Source organism: Papilio machaon, chromosome 18 (assembly GCF_912999745.1).
Source record: "Papilio machaon chromosome 18, ilPapMach1.1, whole genome shotgun sequence".
NCBI lineage: Eukaryota > Metazoa > Arthropoda > Insecta > Lepidoptera > Papilionidae > Papilio > Papilio machaon.
The window spans coordinates 817,254-838,151 of NC_060003.1; the positions used below are offsets into that span (position 1 = coordinate 817,254).

Sequence of the window (20,898 nt, forward strand, 5' to 3'; positions counted from 1 at the left end):
GGTTGTGATTTATTTGCGTCATCAACAATGTTGTATATTGCAAGCGTGCCTTCTTTGACAAATGAAGTGTACGGAACACTATACAGTTTAAATGTTATCATTTCTTCTCATTTTATATTCACTATTATGTGATTTATTAAATTAACTGACATCAAACCACAGACTTCATGATGTACAATCGAACTTGAATATGCGACAAACTTATGCTAAGTCCCGACGGACGATTCCTGTTAAATATGGCCGTAAATAATCTAACCAAACTCTTTATAAATTTTTATATACTCACTTCTTTGTGACAATTCTTTATCAATATGTCAAATAAATAGAAAATTTTAATATGTGAAAAATATATACAGTCTGAATGGACCGCAAGGACGAAATAAGTGTTTTATTTTAGTTATTCCAACAAACCCCCATAACCGAGAAATTCGCGAGTATAAGCGAAAAAAATGTCGCGGTCCCTTACATTGTCTGTTAACCAGGTTCGACTGTATATATTAATTTTCATTCCTTTGTCTGTTAGGGTATCATGGCAATTTATTATTTACTATTTTCGCTAACTTCTCTATCTTAATTTTACTTTGTTCTTCAAATATTTGTTTTCTGTGACCTTTAAAAAGCATAGATAATGTTAATTTCAATTTAACTGGATACCTTTTTTCGTGTTCAATTTCCTAATAGCAAGTTTAAAAAAATTAAAACTAAAATTTTATGCGTATAGTTCACGTGAAAGGCAGTTTGTTTTATCGTTAATATCTTTCCCAACTTGGAGTCATCTTTTGTCCTCTAGGCTATTCCCGTTATCAGGGGAATTTTGACCTCTTTCCCGATGATAAGAACTTGGGGACATTACGAGATAATTCCAGCAATTAAGTTTCCCCTACAATAGTTATTTACTTTTTGGATATTTTACAAGTTTTACATAGTTAGAATCGGTTATGATTACGTAAGATATTTATAATTTTTATAGAAAAGCCGGTAGCGATTATTTTTTTACAGTGGTTTTCCACTACTGAAAGAGTCGTAGAAAAACATTGCCATTTCCTTTAAAAAAATTAGATAAAAGCATAATTTTATAGCCACTCAACCCGTGTTTACATTTTCAATTCTTTTACCCCGAAAAATGTGTATATTTCTAGCTTCCGAAACAAAAGCAACTTACTCTTACAAGAACATGGTATCTTAATTTTTACAAAGATAATAAGAAGGATAATATGTTTTTGTACTTGAGTCTTGGGAGAAACTCATGTTTATCAATGGTAGAGCCAGCAACAATAACATAAGTTGAACAAATGGGCTAGCTCAACATCTGCGTTACCACGACCACACGGAAAACATGCTTGAAGTGGAAGTAATTCTGCGTACAATCTGATGAGTGTGCGTACCGAAAGCTTAATTTTGGTCCCCTTTCCCTTCCCACCATTTTCTTATAAGGAATGGATAAGAAGGGGATTTGACGGAGAAGGGAAAGCATAGATAGGGGAGATATCTTCTTTCTGTGTGTTGCGATCTTCAACAGTCTATGGTATGCATGGTATTGCACATGACCATGGGTGTCTGTAATCATCTCGGTGTTTCTGCTGCTCGTTAGCTTTTTTTTATATGTTATAAGGTGGCAAACGAGCAAACGGTGACCAGTCCGCCTAATAGCGAAGCGACCGCTGCCCTTAGACATCCGCAATTGAAGATGCGTTGCCTACTTTTAATCGACAGAGGAGGGGATGCACTGGAGACATATCCTCTTCCTATTCGTCCCCTCCTCCGTTAAATCCACTTGCTCTTCCCGTACTTTCCTTATAAGAAAATGGAAAAGGAACGTGGACTAAAATTAGGCTTTCGGCACTCATCAGACGAAACGCAGAATTACACCCACTTGACGTCTGTCTTCTGTGTGGTCGTGGTATTTCACCGGTCGACCCGTCCAATTCGTGCACCTAACAAAAATTGTTGTTGCGGGATCTACCACTGTCAAAATCTCACTTATAACAAAAAAAAATGGCGGATGTCTATGGGCAGTGGTCGCTTTTTGCGAATTTAGACGATCGCTTTCTCGTTTTTCATCTTATGAAATAAAAAGGGTAATAAAGTTTATTATATTTATTTATATTTAATATACAGTTACCTGTAGTGCCTAAACGACATAATTGCCTACAGATTTATTACACACTTGAAGTAAGTAATTCTAACAACGGTTAAGAAACTTTATAACAACATGTTGGCTTGTTTTAGTTATGCTAATGCCTATTAATTAATAATCATAGCAAAAGGATTATCTTCAATAACTTTATCATATCAAGTTACTTTGGTTAAGTGGGTCGTGAATGTACAAAGTTTTATCCATGTCTGTTTGTTTGTCTATTTCGATATACAAAATGTAAATATATAGAAGCTAATAATATTTTCTCATTTAAAGACATTAACACAAAATTTTAATACATGAAATAAAATTTAGATTTAGAGGCAGAGACAATATTAGATACAAAATAAGTAAAAAAAAATCCTTTTCAAACATTCAACATATTATTTTTTTATTTAAATTCATTTTAAGTTGTAATTATGGGGCTTTTAACAAAGTTATATTAAATAGATAAAATAAAATCTAAGTGCGCTAATCGTCAAAGATTAAAGATGGTATAGGAACTTTTAGAACAAAGCGAGAAGTTACACAGAAGCAAAGAGAACATGCGGACAAGCTATTGTTCATGGCCTACTTTTAAAACCGTGTAAATATAGCTTTATTAAAACTATTTGTCGTTAATCTGCTGTATCTAGGCCTAAGAATAGTTATTTTTCTATCATGTCTTATAAAATATGAAAAAAACATTGATTTTATTTAAAAAATGATTTTTAAAAAATTAAAAACGTCAATATCATTTTCCTACATAACCAAGCTTATGTTCTTAGGCATTTTTACTCCGTTTATTGCTTTCTTAGAGTATTTTACAACAAAACTAGCTGTCTCCTGCGACTACGTCCGCGCGCAATTAAAAAAACTTAATAGGGGTATGAAAAATAGATGTTGGCCGATTCTCAGACCTACTCAATATGCTCACAAAATTTCAAGAGAATCGGTCAAGCCGTTTCGGAGGAGTACGGGAACGAACATTGTGACACGAGAATCTACTCGTATCTATCTATATATATAAAAGAAAGTCGTGTTAGTTACACTATTTATAACTCAAGAACGGCTGAATCGATTTGACTGAAAATTGGTGGGCAGGTAGCTTAGAACCAGGAAACGGACATAGCATAATTTCTACCCCGTTTTCTATTTTTTATTCCGCGCGGACGGAGTCGCGGGCGACAGCTAGTTTTATATATAAGAAGATGTATCAACTTTTTACGGAAATATATAAATTTGCGTATATTTATTACGTAGGCTACTACAGAGGAACGAAGCAAAGGTTTTAATAATATCTCTCATACCGCTCGGATTACGGGTTGAAATAAATAGGCAAATAATACCGTAATAAAAGGAACGACAACCAGCGCCACCTGTCGCCTTGATTAAACCACTCACGACTCTAGGGATCATTTGTGTCATGGTAATAAGTTTGCTGATGATCCACAGTTCTGTATGTATTAATTCTACTCGGATTTGTGACGTAGGATGTATTTGAGTGAACTCATATTGGTTGGTTGTCTTTACCTTGATATTTTTAGTCATGGGTACCTAAATTAACTAAAATTGATGACCTGTAGATCAGCGATTCACATGTGTGAAGCAGATCAGTGAACCGGTTCGTAACTCAGCTCAATTAGTACCTATGGCGGTTATAATTTGCGTTTCGAGCTGCGAACTGCGAGTTACCAGGCAGCTCGCGGCTTGTCAGCTAGTGTATCGCGATGTGCCGTGAGCTGCAAATTTAGTTGTTGAGCTGCAGCAGTTCAAGTCTGTGTGACCGGTATTTATGAGTGGACTGTATGAACTCAAATTAAGGCCGGCAAAATTACAATTGCGATAAACTATATAGACTAATTGGTTCTAAAAATGGGGCCCGATTGCCGCGCTGAAGTGACGAGCAAGTGACCCTTGCTGTCGTTCAGTGTTGCCAAATTAATTCGAGTTTTGCTTTTTAATTTGTCATAGACAAGTAGTAAAAGTTTTCCCTGAAATTAAATGTTTTATGCACGTGGGAGGAAACTGTCGATTGTCTTTGTTTTTTTGTGTGCGATTATGATAGTTATAGAAAAAAATGTTCAATAATTAGGTCGGCAAAGCATCTGCACTACCGTTAAGGGTTCCCCATTTCGTCTATAAAAGGTTGATGTACGTGTGTTAATTCGTAAAATAAAACATTTTAAATCTGTGTTAAAACACTTAAAGATAATACAAAGTTTACGTGAAAATACAAGTCTTTGACGTCCCTAAAATAATTCTGTTCGAGAGAAAAATTACTGTAATGTAAACTTTTATTTTTCCATGCATCGGCGAAGTTTTGTCAACGAAAAGTTTAAGGATATTTTTCCGGATCAATTCGATTTGTAAGTTTATAAAAGTAATTAACTTTTTCCTTTTAGTAGAATGATGTTTTAAATTCCTTCCACGTGGGAGACAATCTTTTTAATATGTTTCGTCAGATTAATGATTTACCAAAAGGCTCTAGTCTAGTTTGGTTCCTAAGCCTTTTTATCCTTTGACCTGATTCTCTTCATAAAGGTAAAGTAAGCAACACACAATTGCCCGTTCATATCAATTGTTTTTTTTTTTCAATCAAAAGGTGGCATACGAGCAACGGCCACCTGAATTCGGCGAAATAGCGAGGCGACCGTTGCCTGTAGACATCTGCAAATGCAGATGCGTTGCCTATCTTTAATCAGTGGAGAAGGGGAAAGAGGATGCATCCCCTCTTCCGTCAAATCCACTTCCCTTTCCCATCCTTTATTAATGAGAAAAGAGTAGGAAGGGAAAGAAGACTAAAATTAGGCGCCCGGCATCACACTCATCAGACTAAACACGGAATTGCTTTCACTTCAAGCTTGTCTTCTGTGTGGTCGTGGTATTGCACTGATCGACCCGGCACATTCTACCACTGTTAAATTTGTTATTTCACATGATCGCACTGAAGAAACATTCACATGAAAACGCTATATATTTTTATGTGACAGATTCGACTGTGTTAATCCACAATATTGTGTGATTTTTTAAAATTTTAATCGAAAAAAACGCACATATATTTAGTTTGAACTTTAGAAAAACTATTTTTCCTCACATAAAGAGCGAGTTGAACGTTAAAACACGACATGTTCATTCACAAACTTCATACCGCATCCGTCATACGACAAGAGAAAAGGTAAAATTATTTCAGTTTGCATCACGTTGTGTACAGAATTCTGTTTTTAACGTTCAATGTTTAAAAGCTTGCACTATGTCATCGTGATTTCCGTACATGTCAACATGTTATGTAAAATTGTATGATTCTTTTACCTTTTTTATCTTTCTTGTAATTTTTATATCATAAAAAAAGAATTGAAAATGTAGTACTCAGTTTTTCTTTTTGTTTTTCTCTGTATCTTTGACAAAACAGAGATAATTTGTTTTATACAGGGATATTGGTTTCAGAAATTAACGATTAGATGCTTGCAAATTAAAAACCTTTTGAAATTATCTTTAGTAAAAAATTTATCATAATATCACGTTTATGTATGTATAAAAAAGTAATATGAATTATATACTATAAGTGATGCTTTTTTATTCTTTGCTCAAAGTGAAATTATTTAAATTTCATATTTAATTAGATTTAAAATTGAATTCTAAAATCAGACATTTAAAAATCTACACAAAATAATTCTAAAACTGCCTTTCTGTCTGTTACACTATTTATAACTCAAGATCGGTCGAACTGATTTAGCTGAAAATTGATGGGTGTTACAAAAGTTTCCGCAAGGAATTAATAATTTTTTTTACATGTCATAGACATTGACTTTTTTTTTTTTTATTAATCCGTAACATACACCCCCTTGCTGACGAAGTCTGAATATAAATCAAATGTGAGGTGATGTATTAAAGTTAATTTGAATTTGACAAGTATACAAGTTTGACATTACAATTGACAATTAAGTGACATGAGTTATTGACAGCTATTGAGATAATAAATTGAAGAAAATAAATAAATGCTTTAATTACAATTGCTAAATTAATGCTAGATAAAGTAATAATTGAAACAGAAAATAATTTTAAAGTGATGTGAATTTACAAGTTTACGTGACAGTGTTGTGCTATTTGATAAATATGAAATGAAAAGTTGCAGTAATTATTTTAAATCATTCTCTGTTTGTTAATTAAAATTAAAGTTAAATTACAATAAATTGTAGTATTATTTCTATTACAATCTTAGATCTATCTTAAATATAAGTCTAGGGTATAGGATATTACATCTAGGAGCTAAATTACATAGTTATAGTAAAATTTAGAGTTAGATTTTAACATTTGTTTAAAAAAAGAAAATATAAGCAGAATTACTGAGATGGTAATAAGACAAGTTTATGTATAGGGCGCTTGTACTGTCCCTTAGCAGTTTTGACCAAGACTGACCGGGTTAGGTGGTCATCTTTTGAACTATAAATCTCGATAATTCTCCCCATGGGCCAACACATTGGCGGAGTGTTTTCATCTTTAATAAGAACTATATTTCCTACTTGTAAATTAGGAGAGTCTGTAAACCACTTTTGTCTAGTTTGAAGTTCAGACAAATATGTTTTGTAAAATTCTTTCCAGAATTGCTGTTTAATTGATGTAATCTTTTGCCAAATATTAAGTCTATTGTCTGAAATTTTAGCTAGACTGGGCTCTGGTATATCTAACATTGTTGTGCCAATAAGAAAATGACTTGGACTTATATAATTAATTGAATCTATATTATCAGTAGTTGCAAATAATGGTCTTGAATTTAATATTGCTTCGATTTGACAAAGTATGGTAGACAATTGTTCATAGGTCATCCTACAATTACCTAATTTTCTTTTGAGTAAATATTTAGTTTGTTTAATGCAAGACTCATAGATTCCTCCCATATGACTAGCGAGAGGTGTGGTGAAATTCCACTTTATATTTAGATTGTTAGTATAATCCATAATCTGACTGTAAGATGTCTCATTTTTGAACATATTATACAGGTCATGTAGTTCATGATCTGCACCTTTGAAATATAAAGCATTGTCGGATAAAATGCTGCTGCAGATACCTCTACGAGCAACAAATCTTTTTAGGCATGAGATAAATGATGGTGTTGTAAGATCAGTTGATAATTCAATATGTATGCATCTAGTTGATAGACAGACTAGTATTAATATGTAGCTCTTTATAAATTTAGCATTGCGTAGATTTGAACTTTTAATGTATATTGGACCTCCATAGTCTATTGCTATGTGTAAGAATGGTCTTTCTAAATTGACTCTATGAGATGGTAGGTTAGCCATCATTTGCCTACAGGTTTGACCACGATATCTGGTACATACTGTGCACTTGTAGACAATTTTCTTAACTTCAACTCTAGCATGGATAGGCCAATATGTAAGTCTTAAGTTTGAGACTGTGTTCTGAATGCCTGAGTGAAAGAGTTGTATGTGATACCTTTGTATGATGAGAGATGTGACATGGCACTTGGGTAATATTATAGGATATTTCTGATTATATTGAATGTTTGCATGTTTAATTCTACCACCTACTCTTAATAGAGAGTCTTGACTGTCTATAAATGGGGATAGTCTTTTGAGTGGACTATTTGAAAAGGTATAATTAGTTTTACCTGACTTTAGTTCTAATATTTCTCTTTTAAAGTGAGATGCTTGTACAATCTTGATTATGAAGTTATGACTAACTTTTAATTCTTCAGGTGTGAGAGGACCTGTGATTCTATGATTGTGTTTGAGATTATGACAAAATCTGTGACACTGAGCAATTGTGTTTAATAATCTTTGAAAACTTGAAAATCTTTCAAATATGTTCATAAAGTATTCTAAGTCATCATCATTATAATATTCTGAGACAGTTTGATTTTTATTAGGGCTTACTACTTTAATGAGATAGGTTTCTACTTCGGTTTTTGTCTGAGCACTACCGCATGGCCAGTCACTAGGTGGTGAGAGCAAGTATGTCGGACCGTGCCACCATAGTGATAAATTATTAAAATCTTTAGCGTGTACGCCATGAGTAAGTAAGTCTGCAGCATTGTCATAAGTTCTAGTATGATGCCACAAATTAGAATCTGAGTTTTGTAATATTTGCGAGATTCTATTTGATACATAAACTTCCCATTTTTTGTAGGGTGAGTTTATCCAATTTAAAACTATACTTGAATCTGTGTAATAGTATACAGAATGTATTTTAATAGCTACCTCTAAGGCAAGTTTGACTTTTTTCATTAATTTTGAGAGTAGTGTAGCGCTAGAAAGTTCTAATTTTGGTAAGCTGACTGTGCGTACAGGGGCAACTTTGCTTTTGCTAATAACTAAATTAGAAGTTGGCTTTTGATTAGGATAATGTGCTACAATGTAGATACATGAGCCATAAGCAACTAGTGAGGCATCACAATATCCTACTAAGTAAATTTCATTTGGTATATCTGAGAAACAATATCTAGGAATAGTAATATCTTTTAATATCTGAATATTATCATAGAAGGACAGCCATTGTTGAAGTAAATGTTTGGGTAAGGGTGTATCCCATTGTATGATATTGGATTCTTTCCATAGCTGTTGCATGAAAAGTTTTGCAGTGATAGTAACGGGTGATAGGTAACCGAGTGGGTCATATATCTTGGCAATAATTGAGAGTACAATTCTTTTAGTAAAATGTAAGTTACATTGCTGAGAGGGAATGTTAACTTTAAATGTATCTGTTGCGGGTTCATACTTGAGACCTAATGTACTAGTTTCATCACCAATAATAAGACTGGTTGGTGAATGCTGACCTTTGTTGCTTTCAACATCTTGTAATATCTGAGGATTGTTAGATGACCATTTATGTAGTTGAAAACCACCTCTTTTAAATAGGGAAATTAATTGATTGCAAAGTTCTCTAGCTTCAGAGAGTGAGTTTGTTCCACAATGGACATCATCCATAAATGTTTGATATAAAATGCATTGTGCTGCTAATGGATAAATGTGACCATCCTGATGGGCAAGCTCTAGTAATGTCCTAAATGCTAGATAAGGAGCACATCTAGTCCCATATGTGACTGTATTCAGTCTAATAACTTTAAGATCATCGTTAGGCGATGCTCTCCATAGTATACATTGTAGGTTACGATGTAAGGGATCTATGTTTATATTTCTGAACATTTTAATTAAATCACATGATAGTACATATTTATAGGTTCTATATCTTAATATAATGTCTATTAAATCTGTGTAAATGTTAGGACCCTCATGTAAGACGTCATTGAGAGAGATAGATGTAGATGACTGACTGCTTCCATTAAAAACTACACGTAACTTGGTTGAAACACTACTTGGTTTTAAAACTGCATGATGAGGCAGAAAGAACCTTTTGATTTCCTCTTGTGTGTCTGCTGAAAATGAAGAGGCAGGTATGTAAGATGCATGGCCTAAGTTTATGTATTCATCAATGAATTCGGAATATTGTTTATGAAGTTCTGGATTGTTAGTGAATCTTTTCTCTAAAGACATAAAGCACTTTTGAGCGATACTGTAGGAATCACCTAGCTGATCTAGCTTGTCTTGTATAATTGGAAGTTTTACTGTAAAGCGACCTGTGGGGTCTCTAGTAGTTGTGCTTTTGTAAAGTTCTTCGCAAAAGATGTGTTCCGGTGTAAGTATTGGGGAAGGTTTTAGTTCCTCTTGCTCCCAAAACCGTTTTAATAATTGATCACAAGATTGTTCACAGGTTAAATGTGCTGATATAACTGAGTGTTTGTAAAAGTGTGCGTCTGCATGAGTTGAAGTGTGGAGATTGTTCGATGTGTGGACTGTATTATGATATAAAGATTGCATTGTTAATTCAATTTCTCCTGTCACTACCCATCCAAAGACTGTATTTATGAGTGTGGGACGATTTTTACCTAATTGTATACTGCCCTGTAGAAGAAGCGAGTAGAATAAATGTCCACCAATGAGCAGGTCAATGGCCTTTGGAACATTAAATGTGGGATCTGCTAATTCATATTGTTTAGGTAACTTGAAGTTAGCAAGTGGTATGTAATTCTGTGGTAACTTTGTTGAAATTTGTTCAGTAACTACACAAGTTAATGCTGTGGCATAATTGCTGTTGCAAGATGCAATATTAACTATTGTTGATTGAGATGAGTGTGTGGGATCGCTACCTACACCATATATAATGTAACCTTTCTTGTTAGAAAGTGGCAGGCTGAGCTTGTTAGCTAGCTGTTTTGTTATTAGAGATACTTGGCTTCCGCTATCCAGTAAGGCATGACATGTAGTCCATTCACCATTATCTTGCTGAACTTTAATAACAGCTGTAGAAAGGTAAACTTGAACTTGGTTTGAGTGTAAATGCATAACTGAAGCTTGTTTGTTATAACTTAAATTATTGGTACTTACCTTTGATTGGGACTCAGGTATCTTTTCTGTAATTAATTTGTCTTGTGTATTGCCTACACTTGCAGCAGTATTACCAGACATTTTAGCCAAAGAGTAATTGTCAATATGAATAGCTGTATGATGCTTTTTAGAACAGATAGAGCAGCTGTTCTTTGAACATGTATGTTGAATCCTGTAAGGTTTTAAACAATTGAAGCATAATTTATTAGATTTTACATAATCATTGCGTTTGACTGCACTCATTTCAAGGAAAGATGGACATTTGTATAGTTCATGAGACATATTACATAGACTGCAGCTAGAAGTAACAGTTCCTACATGGGTGGATACTCGAGTCAGTTTAGGCTTATTATGTATCTGTGTATTAGATTTTGTAACATTTTGATTCTGATCATACATAAGTTCAAATGCTCTTGCACGATGATTTAGAAAGTCTAATAATTGTGAAAGCTTTGGTAATTCTTCACTTTTATAATCGAGTTCCCAGGCAGATCTGAGACTCTGGTCTAACTTTTGAATAATAATGTACATAAGTATTAAATCCCAGGTATCTACTGGTACATTTAATGCTTTGAGTGAATCTAGGCTTTGTTGTAATGTTATAAGGAAATTTTTAAGATTAATTTTACTAATAGATGTAACAGATAATATGTTTTTTAAATGAAAGTTAACAGTAATTAGTTTGTTGTCGTACCTCTTAGTAAGTATACTTAATGCATGTTGATAATTTTCTTCTGTAACTGTTAAGGAGTCGATGAGACCTGCAGCTTCCCCGCGTAGTAATGACTTCAGGTATTGGAACTTCTGGAGGTGTGTCAGTTGCTCATGTGAGTCGATTACTCCATCGAATAGCGATTTGAAATTGGACCACTCCGACAGGTTTCCATCGAAGCTTGGAATTTGTAAATTTGGAATTTTAATAACTGGTGATTTTAAGCTGGGTTGTAGAACCGATTGACACGAAGATGCAGAGCGGTTGAGTTCGTGTTCTTTCAAGATTTCTGCGATCTTTGCTGCATACGAGAAATACTTTTCTTCAATTGGTTCTTTAATTGTTTCTAATTAATTAATAATTCTTTTAATTGTTTCTTTAATTGGTTCTACGGTTAATTAACCTTTCTAGGGTGTCTGTAGACATGTTGAAGTCTTGTTTAAATGCTGGAAGTGCGCTATTGCGCGGCAGGCGTTGCGGGCGTGATGCCGCTGTACTCCGATGCCGTTTGTTTTAAAATAATAAATAATCACTGTATAATCCGTATCGATGGACCAAAAAGAGATATGTTACACTATTTATAACTCAAGATCGGTCGAACTGATTTAGCTGAAAATTGATGGGTGTTACAAAAGTTTCCGCAAGGAATTAATAATTTTTTTTACATGTCATAGACATTGACTTTTTTTTTTTTTATTAATCCGTAACACTGTCAATTGCAATCAATTCCAAGTAGTCCATATGACCGCAACCTTCTCAATTGGACTGCACTGCCAAGAATTTACGACGCATCTCTTGAATAGCTGGAATAACTGTTTGTGAATATGCTCTGTTGTGTCTAAAATTATTCGAATAGGAAATTATTGTCATTTTAAAAATAAACTATTGAAATTGATGGCGCATGATAATAATTTTAATTTACGAAATATCTAAAGATTTTTCAGTCAAATAAATATTCAATTAACAATCGTGATAATTACTGAAACTGTCTTCAAATGTCACAGAGTTCTCATAGGGAATATTAAGTATGAAACTGGCTGTCTCTCTGGCTGAAAGTATGAGGGGCTCGGAGCCTATCCCAAGTTTTTTGGGGTGACTAGGCCATAGTCAACCACGCTGGCCCAGTGAGGGTTGGTTGACTTCACACTTATCTTTGAATTTCTTCTCAGATATGTGCAGGTTGCATCATGATGTTTTCTTTCACCGTAAGAACGTCGGATAAATGTACATATGTAAATCGAGAGTCGAAAAACACATTGGTACATGGCGGGATTCGAACCCAGGACCTGCAGATTGCAAGTCAAGTGCTTAACCCCTGAGCCACAGACGCTCTTGAGACTGTGAGTGCGGCATCTAAATAGTATATACTGCGACTTTATCTATTTTTGATAAACTAAGGGCCTTTTAAATTACAAAGTTTGACGTTGTGCCCATTAACCAAACAGATTGAAATATTTAATATTAGTTATAGAGCGGACATTCGATAACTTTCGTTTTAATATTTTAATCATAATTGGCACCTAATTCGCAGTACAGTTATCTGTCACAAGTGTCTAACTAGACAACTGAAACTCTACTAGTAGAGTTTTTAAACCTACAGCTTGGTTCGTAACGTCTTATCTATTGATGTACAGTAGTGGAAAACCGCGGTGTTCCACTTACAATATACATGTCTTGTTTCTTGCAATAAGATAAACACCGTCTCTTCTTACATACAGGGGATTAAGTAGCATTGAGTTGCGCAAACGACGGTATAAAAATTAAAAACAATTAGACGTATACGTTATTTCGTAAAGATACATTAAAAGGAGCGTCCTATTATTATTCCGAAACGTAATCTCAATGTGTACAAAATAACTGTAGATTTTTATGTGGCACACCACCAGATTCCTCTATTGTATCTATATTTATTAAATGCCTTGGATACTAAAATATCGTGAACTATTGTTTTAATAGTTTAACTTCACGTTCCTAAGTTCAAAGTCATTTCAATATATGAAAACTCAACGCTTGCAACTTGTATGCAATGAAATATGAATCATGAAATCAAATTTAAATTTGGAAAATTTTACGAGAAACAACGCATTTGATCGTCATTTGTTTTTGATGAATTGGCGAAATTGAATGGAAAATCTCTTATAATCTTACTAATATTATAAATGCGAATATTTAGATGGATGGATGGATGAACGGTTTGTTAGAAGTTATAACGGCTCAACTGATCTTGATGAAATTTGGCATGGATGTTGAACTTAGTCTGGTAAAACACACAACACAGACTAGTAACTAAGTTTATTTAAATCGCAGACGAAGTCGAGGGCGACAGCTATTTTTAGCTACGAGTAGATATGTTTAGACAGTGTCAACTTATGTTATACTTTTCTGTACAATATCAACAATGTAAATAATGGTGTTTGTTTATTAATAATCCAATTGTAATGTAAATGCGAGTGTTACGTTACATACGGTGTCTCAATAACGCCGGCTTCCCCTCCGGTCATAAATTGATACGTGCCTAGAATTGAAATATTATTTATCTTATTAAATTATATAGGGCCTTTTTTATTCTGTGACGTATAACTATAAATATGGTAAACTTTTTTTGCTCGGCTGGATTCTTAATATTGTCCACGATAAAAGTCCAGGCTCGAATCTATAACCACGTGATCGGATGTCCATGCCCTCAACCAAGCTATTGACGCTGCAAATCATTGGCCCGCTTGTAATATGTTCTAGAAAAATTACCAGTATAATGGTGTGAATTTAGTAACTTAAATTTTGTTGCCAAATTTTTTGTTCACTTTCTTTTCTAAATCAAATATAAATAATGTTAATGTAAACGCTACCTATCCGTGGCGTTGTTTGAGCTCGGCTCATGCATGATTGCCTGTGTAATAGAGTTTCTAACTTGTACGTAGACTGTTAGTTTTTACTAGGATATATAGGTTGTTGCACATAATTGTTTAGTCAAAAACTTTTCGAAAGCTCGTTGCAGTAACTTCAAAAAAGTTCTTTAAGTTATGATTGAATTTTGTTAAAAGTTGTAAAGAGTAATTTTGGTAATTTTTAATTATTGATTTTTATAAATGGTTAGTTTTAGTTATTTTTTTATTAAATTTACCACTATTATAAAATGTTGCTCTTAAGAAGAAGTCGGAACTTAATTCAGAAGTTATATTCTATGTTAAATGTTGATCTTCACTAAAAATTTCTATATACCCTAAGGGTAACAATTAATAAAAGGAAGGTCTAATATTTTAATTAGGTTTTTAAGGAAATAACACAAAAAGAATTTCCTGTTAAATAAAGCCAAAAGCTTTTTATTTTACTATTCACAAAGAGAAGTCAAACATTTTATTTCGTGTTATTTTAACCGATTTCTAAGACTAATTAAAGACTGATTAAAATACTGTTTCATTAATAATAGTCTAATGGACGTAACTGACGCATTTTTACATTTCGTTTTGTATTTTTAATATACATTAAATACTTCTTTCTTACATAACATTATTATGTAAAAACTATGAATAACTTCTTTCTATGTAGGGCTAATATTTTATACGTTTCATCAAAACCACGCCACAGAGTATCCAACTGTTGTGTTACGGTCACGTGACAGTCACGTGCCGGGGAAAAGTTTTTTTTTTATGTTCGCGACGCGTTGACAACGAATGGAAATAACAATTTGCATTGTCTATTCGTATAATATAGGTCAAAATTATCAGAATGACATATTTGAAAGCTTTTTAAATATGTTTTATTATAGAAAAGCTTTTATTATAATTTTCAAAAAAGACTAAAAAATATTTAATTTATAAGTATAAGAAATGTGAAGAATACGCGTGATTATGAAATTTGCGTATTTTTAGTAAGTTAAAAAATGAAGAATATAATAATGTAATGATTAATTTTAATGAAATATTAACTTAAATATTATGTAGAGGAAATGGTTAAGGGTGTGGTTTAACAGTTAAGTGCTTTTAACTGTAGAACTTGATGTCACTCGTTTATAATTAACCTTTACTATTACATTATAGATGGCGACATCTAGAGTTAAGCTTGTATAAATTGAAAATAGCAACACGGCAGTCAAAAATGTTTTTTTTATTCGTTGTTAAAATCACTTATTCTTACACTATGTACATATTTTCGCTTAACTTCCATAAAACTCTTATAATTACTACATTCCTTTGTTAACACACTTTCCGTGCTATTCTTCTACCATTTCGTCAACTATATTTTTTTAATACAAATGGCAAAGGTCTTGGTGGCCAGTCTGCCACCTCTTTGGCAAAACGCAAACTTCTTGTCTACCAAAGAGATGGGATACATAATTGTCACTTACTTCGACCGATAAAACTCTTATAAAGTTTATACAGTAATCTTAATTTTTTAAGTTATTTCCTTCCTAGCCTTTTTTAGGAAGATACATAAATATTTTTATAGTAAAATTTGTATGTACTGTAAAACTTTAGGTTATTACGTCATTAATCTGTTGATCAGTACTGGAAATAGGAATTACATTCTCTTCAATTATAATGCTAGTCACACACGATAGTAGAATTGTAAATCGTACTGTTATACCCTCGTGTGAAACTAGTTTCAGCAATTAGCCAAGTTGATTATGACTTATCTTCACTAGCTAATGACAGGAGATAGTTCACGTTAGTCCCGACAGCCGCCAATTAACCTCTGCAAGGAATATCCGATTGATTTGCAGAGTGCCTTAGTGTCCATCACCTTGTATGTGATTGGATACATTCATAATTTATGAGGGTAATAGCTCTAATCGGTATTATTTATTATTCAAACCAAGGCGATTGCAATATGAACATTTATATTGGACTGCTTCTACTGGAGTAACTATGTCAGTGGCTGACAAGTTATAAATGTGTAGCTGTTATTTTCAATTACATGCTTTCATCTAAATTCACCTGTCCCTGTTCGTCATCAAATCTTGCAAATTTTGATTCACTTCTCGGTTACTGATTGAGTTGAAATTTTGCATTCAATGTAAATCGCGTGACAATGCAATATTATGATGGCATGGTGTTGATCTGATGATGATGCTGGAAGATGGTCATAGGAACTCGGGCTCGTTTGAATTGTCTTGACTCGATTTTTTTTTATTAACTAGAATGTAATAAAAGCTAAAAATCTTTTTATTTTTTACAACAAGAACTACAAAATGTAGTATTGGTTGAAGAATTGATTGAAGACAAAAATTTAAATTCTTATTTTAATACGCATGTACTCATAAGGAAATAAATTGGTGTTGACAAGATTTAATTTGTTGATATCATTTGTCAGCTTTTAAATGACGGCAAAACCTATCACTTAAAAAAAACTCAATCATAAAAATGAGATCCAAAAATACTTACCTTATTGTTAGACGTGAATAAGACGGCCAGCCTTTACCCTGTCCGGCCTTTCCCTAGGGAATTTCAACAGATAAAGTTGGGAATGTACTCGTCATTCTGACGCTCAAAAGAACCAATATTTATGGATTGAATAGTATTTATAACACATTTTTTTTGATACAATTATTTTTTTGCCAAGGAATAAGTTTTTTTTTCTTTAGATAAAAATGTCGTACTTATGTCACTTTCTAATGAACGCATTTTGAAACAAGAAAATGTAATATTTCACAATCATTTAAACATAACCTTTAACTGGAAATATTTTCATAAATTTAATCGCCCGTTAACACTCAAATGTCGACGTCGGCCGAAAGAATTATGCAATTAAAACTTGTTCCGCGGCGGCTCAAGGGTTAAGTAAATTAGGCGGGAAAATGACGTTTGAGTGTTGCCCAACTCGTTTTTAAATACGCTTTAATTTATTCAACGATTGTTTTCGCCCTTAACCCTTTAATGCGGATAATTTAAAAATATTTAATTAATGACTTAAAAAAGAAACCTAATAGTTTTTAGTTCAACTATTATTTCCTTATAAAATCGCTCGTTTAGAAGATAAACAGCGTAACCAAATTGTTAGCACATTAAAAAGCTTTCACAGTGAAAGCCGAACTTTAAGCTGACTGTCAACACTTGACTTGAAATAGTTCGACTATTGAATTAAATTTATTCGCATAGAGATTTTGCGGTGACTGGAAATGCTGGTCGTAATTTAAATATTCATAAAAATGATTATTTGACGTTTCAATGAAGCAAACATATAGCAATAGCTTCATCATAAGTGTACCATTTTAGTAGGTCACATTTCACACTTGATAAAAAATTAACAACGTAACCTTGTAACGGCGGGAATAAAATATTGGAACGAAGTTCCTTGTCGCGCGTTGTGAAAGGGGGTTAGACGGAAAAAATTCTTACGAAAAGTTGTCACGACACTTTTTGCTTTAGTAAGTATGTTAACGACGAATGAGCGCTACTTCACCATGGCAACGACGTGACAATATATAACGAAAATTCATAGAAATAAAATGTACTTCTTGTGAAGACTTAAGTTTTTTATTCATAGAATAAACATTGGTTCCTTCACTAATTAATCGAAAGGAACTTCGTTCCATCCGGGTGTCCCTTGACACCTCTCAAGTTTTTGTTTTAAAGAACTACATAATTACTTATCTTCTTTTCAAATTTCGGTTACATATTTATTGTAATCATAGCAATCGAACGTCGTTACAATGTTGCGTCAGTGAACACTTTATCTGAGTGAATAACTTTAAGTTATCTTGAAATTGTGGCCAATTATAATGAAGCCAAGTTGTAACAAGTTGTGATAAGTCGCCGCGGGGTGGCGCTGAGTTGCGGTCAGTTAATAGTGAATAACTTAAGTGAATTGACAAGTTACCGTTTAGAACTACTGAAAGTTAAAGTTGGTAATTGTTGCTCTGATTCGGATACCTTACTTCTGAGAAAGCTATGTCGATATTTATAATTATATCTTGACTAGCTGTCGCCCGCTACTTCGTCCGCGTGGAATTATAGAAAACGTAATAAGTAGCCTATATGTTTTTCCACACTATGTTTCTACATCTGTGCCAAATTTCATCAAGATCCGTTGAGCCATTCCGGAGATACCTTCAAACAAACATTCATCTTTCCATTCATCCATTCATCTGAGTATTCGCATTTGTAATGTTAGTAAGATAGCAAGATTAACAACGTTGTTAATACAAAATATTACATTCAAATTTATTTTCGTCTTTAAAAATTAAACCAAAACATTGAGGTTTTTAAATCCGTGTGCCGACCCCACTTGAGTGGAATAAGGCCAGGGAGATGATGATGAAAGAAATAGTAAGAATTGATGAAGTTTAGAATTCTGATTTGAAACAAAAAGGTAAAGAATAGACAACAATGTCTATTATCATTATTGATTTGTAGGTCTGACAATTAATATAATAACCAACAGAGACAAGAGACAAGTTTAAAAAGTGTCAGGAGGGAGTGAAAAATAAATAGCGAAGTTAAAAGGCCCTTCATTATCAGGCTGCATTTGACTAAAAGCCTCCACCGGCGCGGGCTGACCAATCAATTATTCAGGCAACATTAAAATTCTGAAAACATTCTGTGTTCAAATTAACAATTGATCAAAGTGGAAAATATAAAGCCAGCTACACACCTTCAATTTTAACTTTACAGTTTTAACTGAACAGTCGGAGAACAGTTTAAGTACGTGTCTTGGCAAAATTTGATCTGTCAATTAAAATGTACGGTTCTTAATTTTTCTAATTCACGTTTTATAGTTAAACTGTACAGTTGAAACTGTACGTGGGTAGCGGCCTTAAGAGATTATCGTTGGCATTTTGAATAGTTAAAATTTTGTTTTAATTAATATTTCAGTGTTTATCCCACTTAAAACTAATAAGGTCGTAAGTTTAACAACAGGTTTTTTTATATATTTACTTCGAGTATTATAAAATCGTTATGTCTCACATTATCTAATAATTTTATTTTGCATTATTCATAGTAAAAGACAGTGGTAAATGCAAAATCGCATGCAAGAATGCAGTGACTCGCCTGGTGAAATACCACGACCACACACAAGGCAGACGTCAAGTGGAAGCAATTCCGCGTTTCGTCTGGTGAGTGTGGTGCCGGATTCCTAATTTTGTACCCGTACTATGTAAAGGGAAAGCCCTTTTCATCCTTTGCTTATTAGATAAAAAAACAATTTCAAACAAAATGCATTCAAAAGTACCATAAAAAACAATCTCAAACAAAATACACTAAAAAGAAACAAAATAATGTCATGAAAACTTCTTTCTTTCTTTCTTCTCTCTTTCAAAAACCCTCTAAACTCTAAAGAAAGTTCTCTTCTTTCTTGTAACATGTCTATATTGTATAATTATTGTTATTTCGCAGTCGGTGTCGGCCGAAGTAAATAGGTGACATTTTATATTTGAGATGTATTAGACATACTTACGTTTATGTCCCTACTTAGGCCGAAACCGACTCCAAAATAACAATAATTATACAATATAGACATGTTACAAGAAAGAAGAGAACTTTCTTTAGAGTTTAGAGGGTTTTTGAAAGAGAGAAGAAAGAAAGAAAGAAGTTTTCATGACATTATTTTGTTTCTTTTTAGTGTATTTTGTTTGAGATTGTTTTTTATGGTACTTTTGAATGCATTTTGTTTGAAATTGTTTTTTTATGTTACTTTTGATTGAATTTTGTTTGAAATTGTTTTTTTACGTTACTTTTGAGTGCATTTTGTTTGAAATTGTTTTTTTTAAGTTACTTTTGAGCGCATTTTGTTTGAGATAGTTTTTTTTGTTTTGAAGTCGGCTATTTTTTTTTCTTAAAATGTTTGTTTTATTTCTCAATTTTTAGTGAATTTGAAATTTAATTACAAATTTCCTTAATACGTATAAGGACATAAATAAGACAAATAAAGAAAAGGACTTTCCTATTTAATATGTGTGTACTTCAATTCAAAAACTAATTTAGAATACACCAGATAACCACTTATCCTTTAAACAATGAAATAATTATCAAAATCGGTATACAAATTGAAAATTAACGAACTAATACATCGTAGCGTGCCTTTAATTTTGTCCAGCCGCGCGCCGCACTAGCATTTTTCGAATGCGCGTAGTTTTTTAATTATTTAATATCTTCCAAACTATTGATCAGAATTACATAGTTTAAAGGCTAATGTAATCTGCATTTAATACTCTAGCCATCAAACATATTTATTTGGATAAGGATTCATATCGAATATAATATAATAGCGCCGTAAGCTTACGACGCTGTTTTTCGTGTGCAATTTAATCGAAGTTTGTTCATAATAACATGGTTTTTGTGAGACATCCATAGATGATAGATATATGCCACCTGAGACTTTTATTTAGCAAATTTAAGGATCTATAATTACTCGATACATCATTTTAATGTAGGTCATATAGTTTGACCTACGTAAGCCCAGAAAGCAAATTTGTGCTATTCATTGTAACGCGATGTAGCATTTTTCGTTTCCGCGTAATTTTATTCTTACGATATCTCCTAAACTATTAGACAGAATGATATAGTTTCAATTGCAAATATAATCTACATTTAATTCTCTTGATAATGAACATATTTATTTACATAAGGGTTAATACTGAACTTGAATAATAGCGTCGGAAATAGGGCATGAATTTAATTAATGTTTCTAAAGAAAAAAATGGTTATTGTGAGAAAACTATAAAAGAT

General features: G+C 33.0%; 2 protein-coding genes across 2 annotated transcripts in view; one reads left to right on the forward strand and one right to left on the reverse strand.

The window, feature by feature from the left end:
• The window catches only part of LOC106707937 (tachykinins), a 42,702-nt gene that overhangs the window by 916 nt on the left and 20,888 nt on the right, over nt 1–20,898 (forward strand). The gene's annotated exons all lie outside the window — the stretch shown is intronic.
• LOC123720931 lies at nt 6,448–11,553 on the reverse strand. Its single transcript, XM_045682113.1, has 2 exons — nt 11,216–11,553; nt 6,448–10,693 (listed from the first exon to the last, which is right to left on the reverse strand). Exon 2 carries the CDS (start codon nt 10,600–10,602, stop codon nt 6,460–6,462), a length of 4,143 nt encoding a protein of 1,380 aa, XP_045538069.1. The 5' UTR covers nt 10,603–10,693; nt 11,216–11,553; the 3' UTR covers nt 6,448–6,459.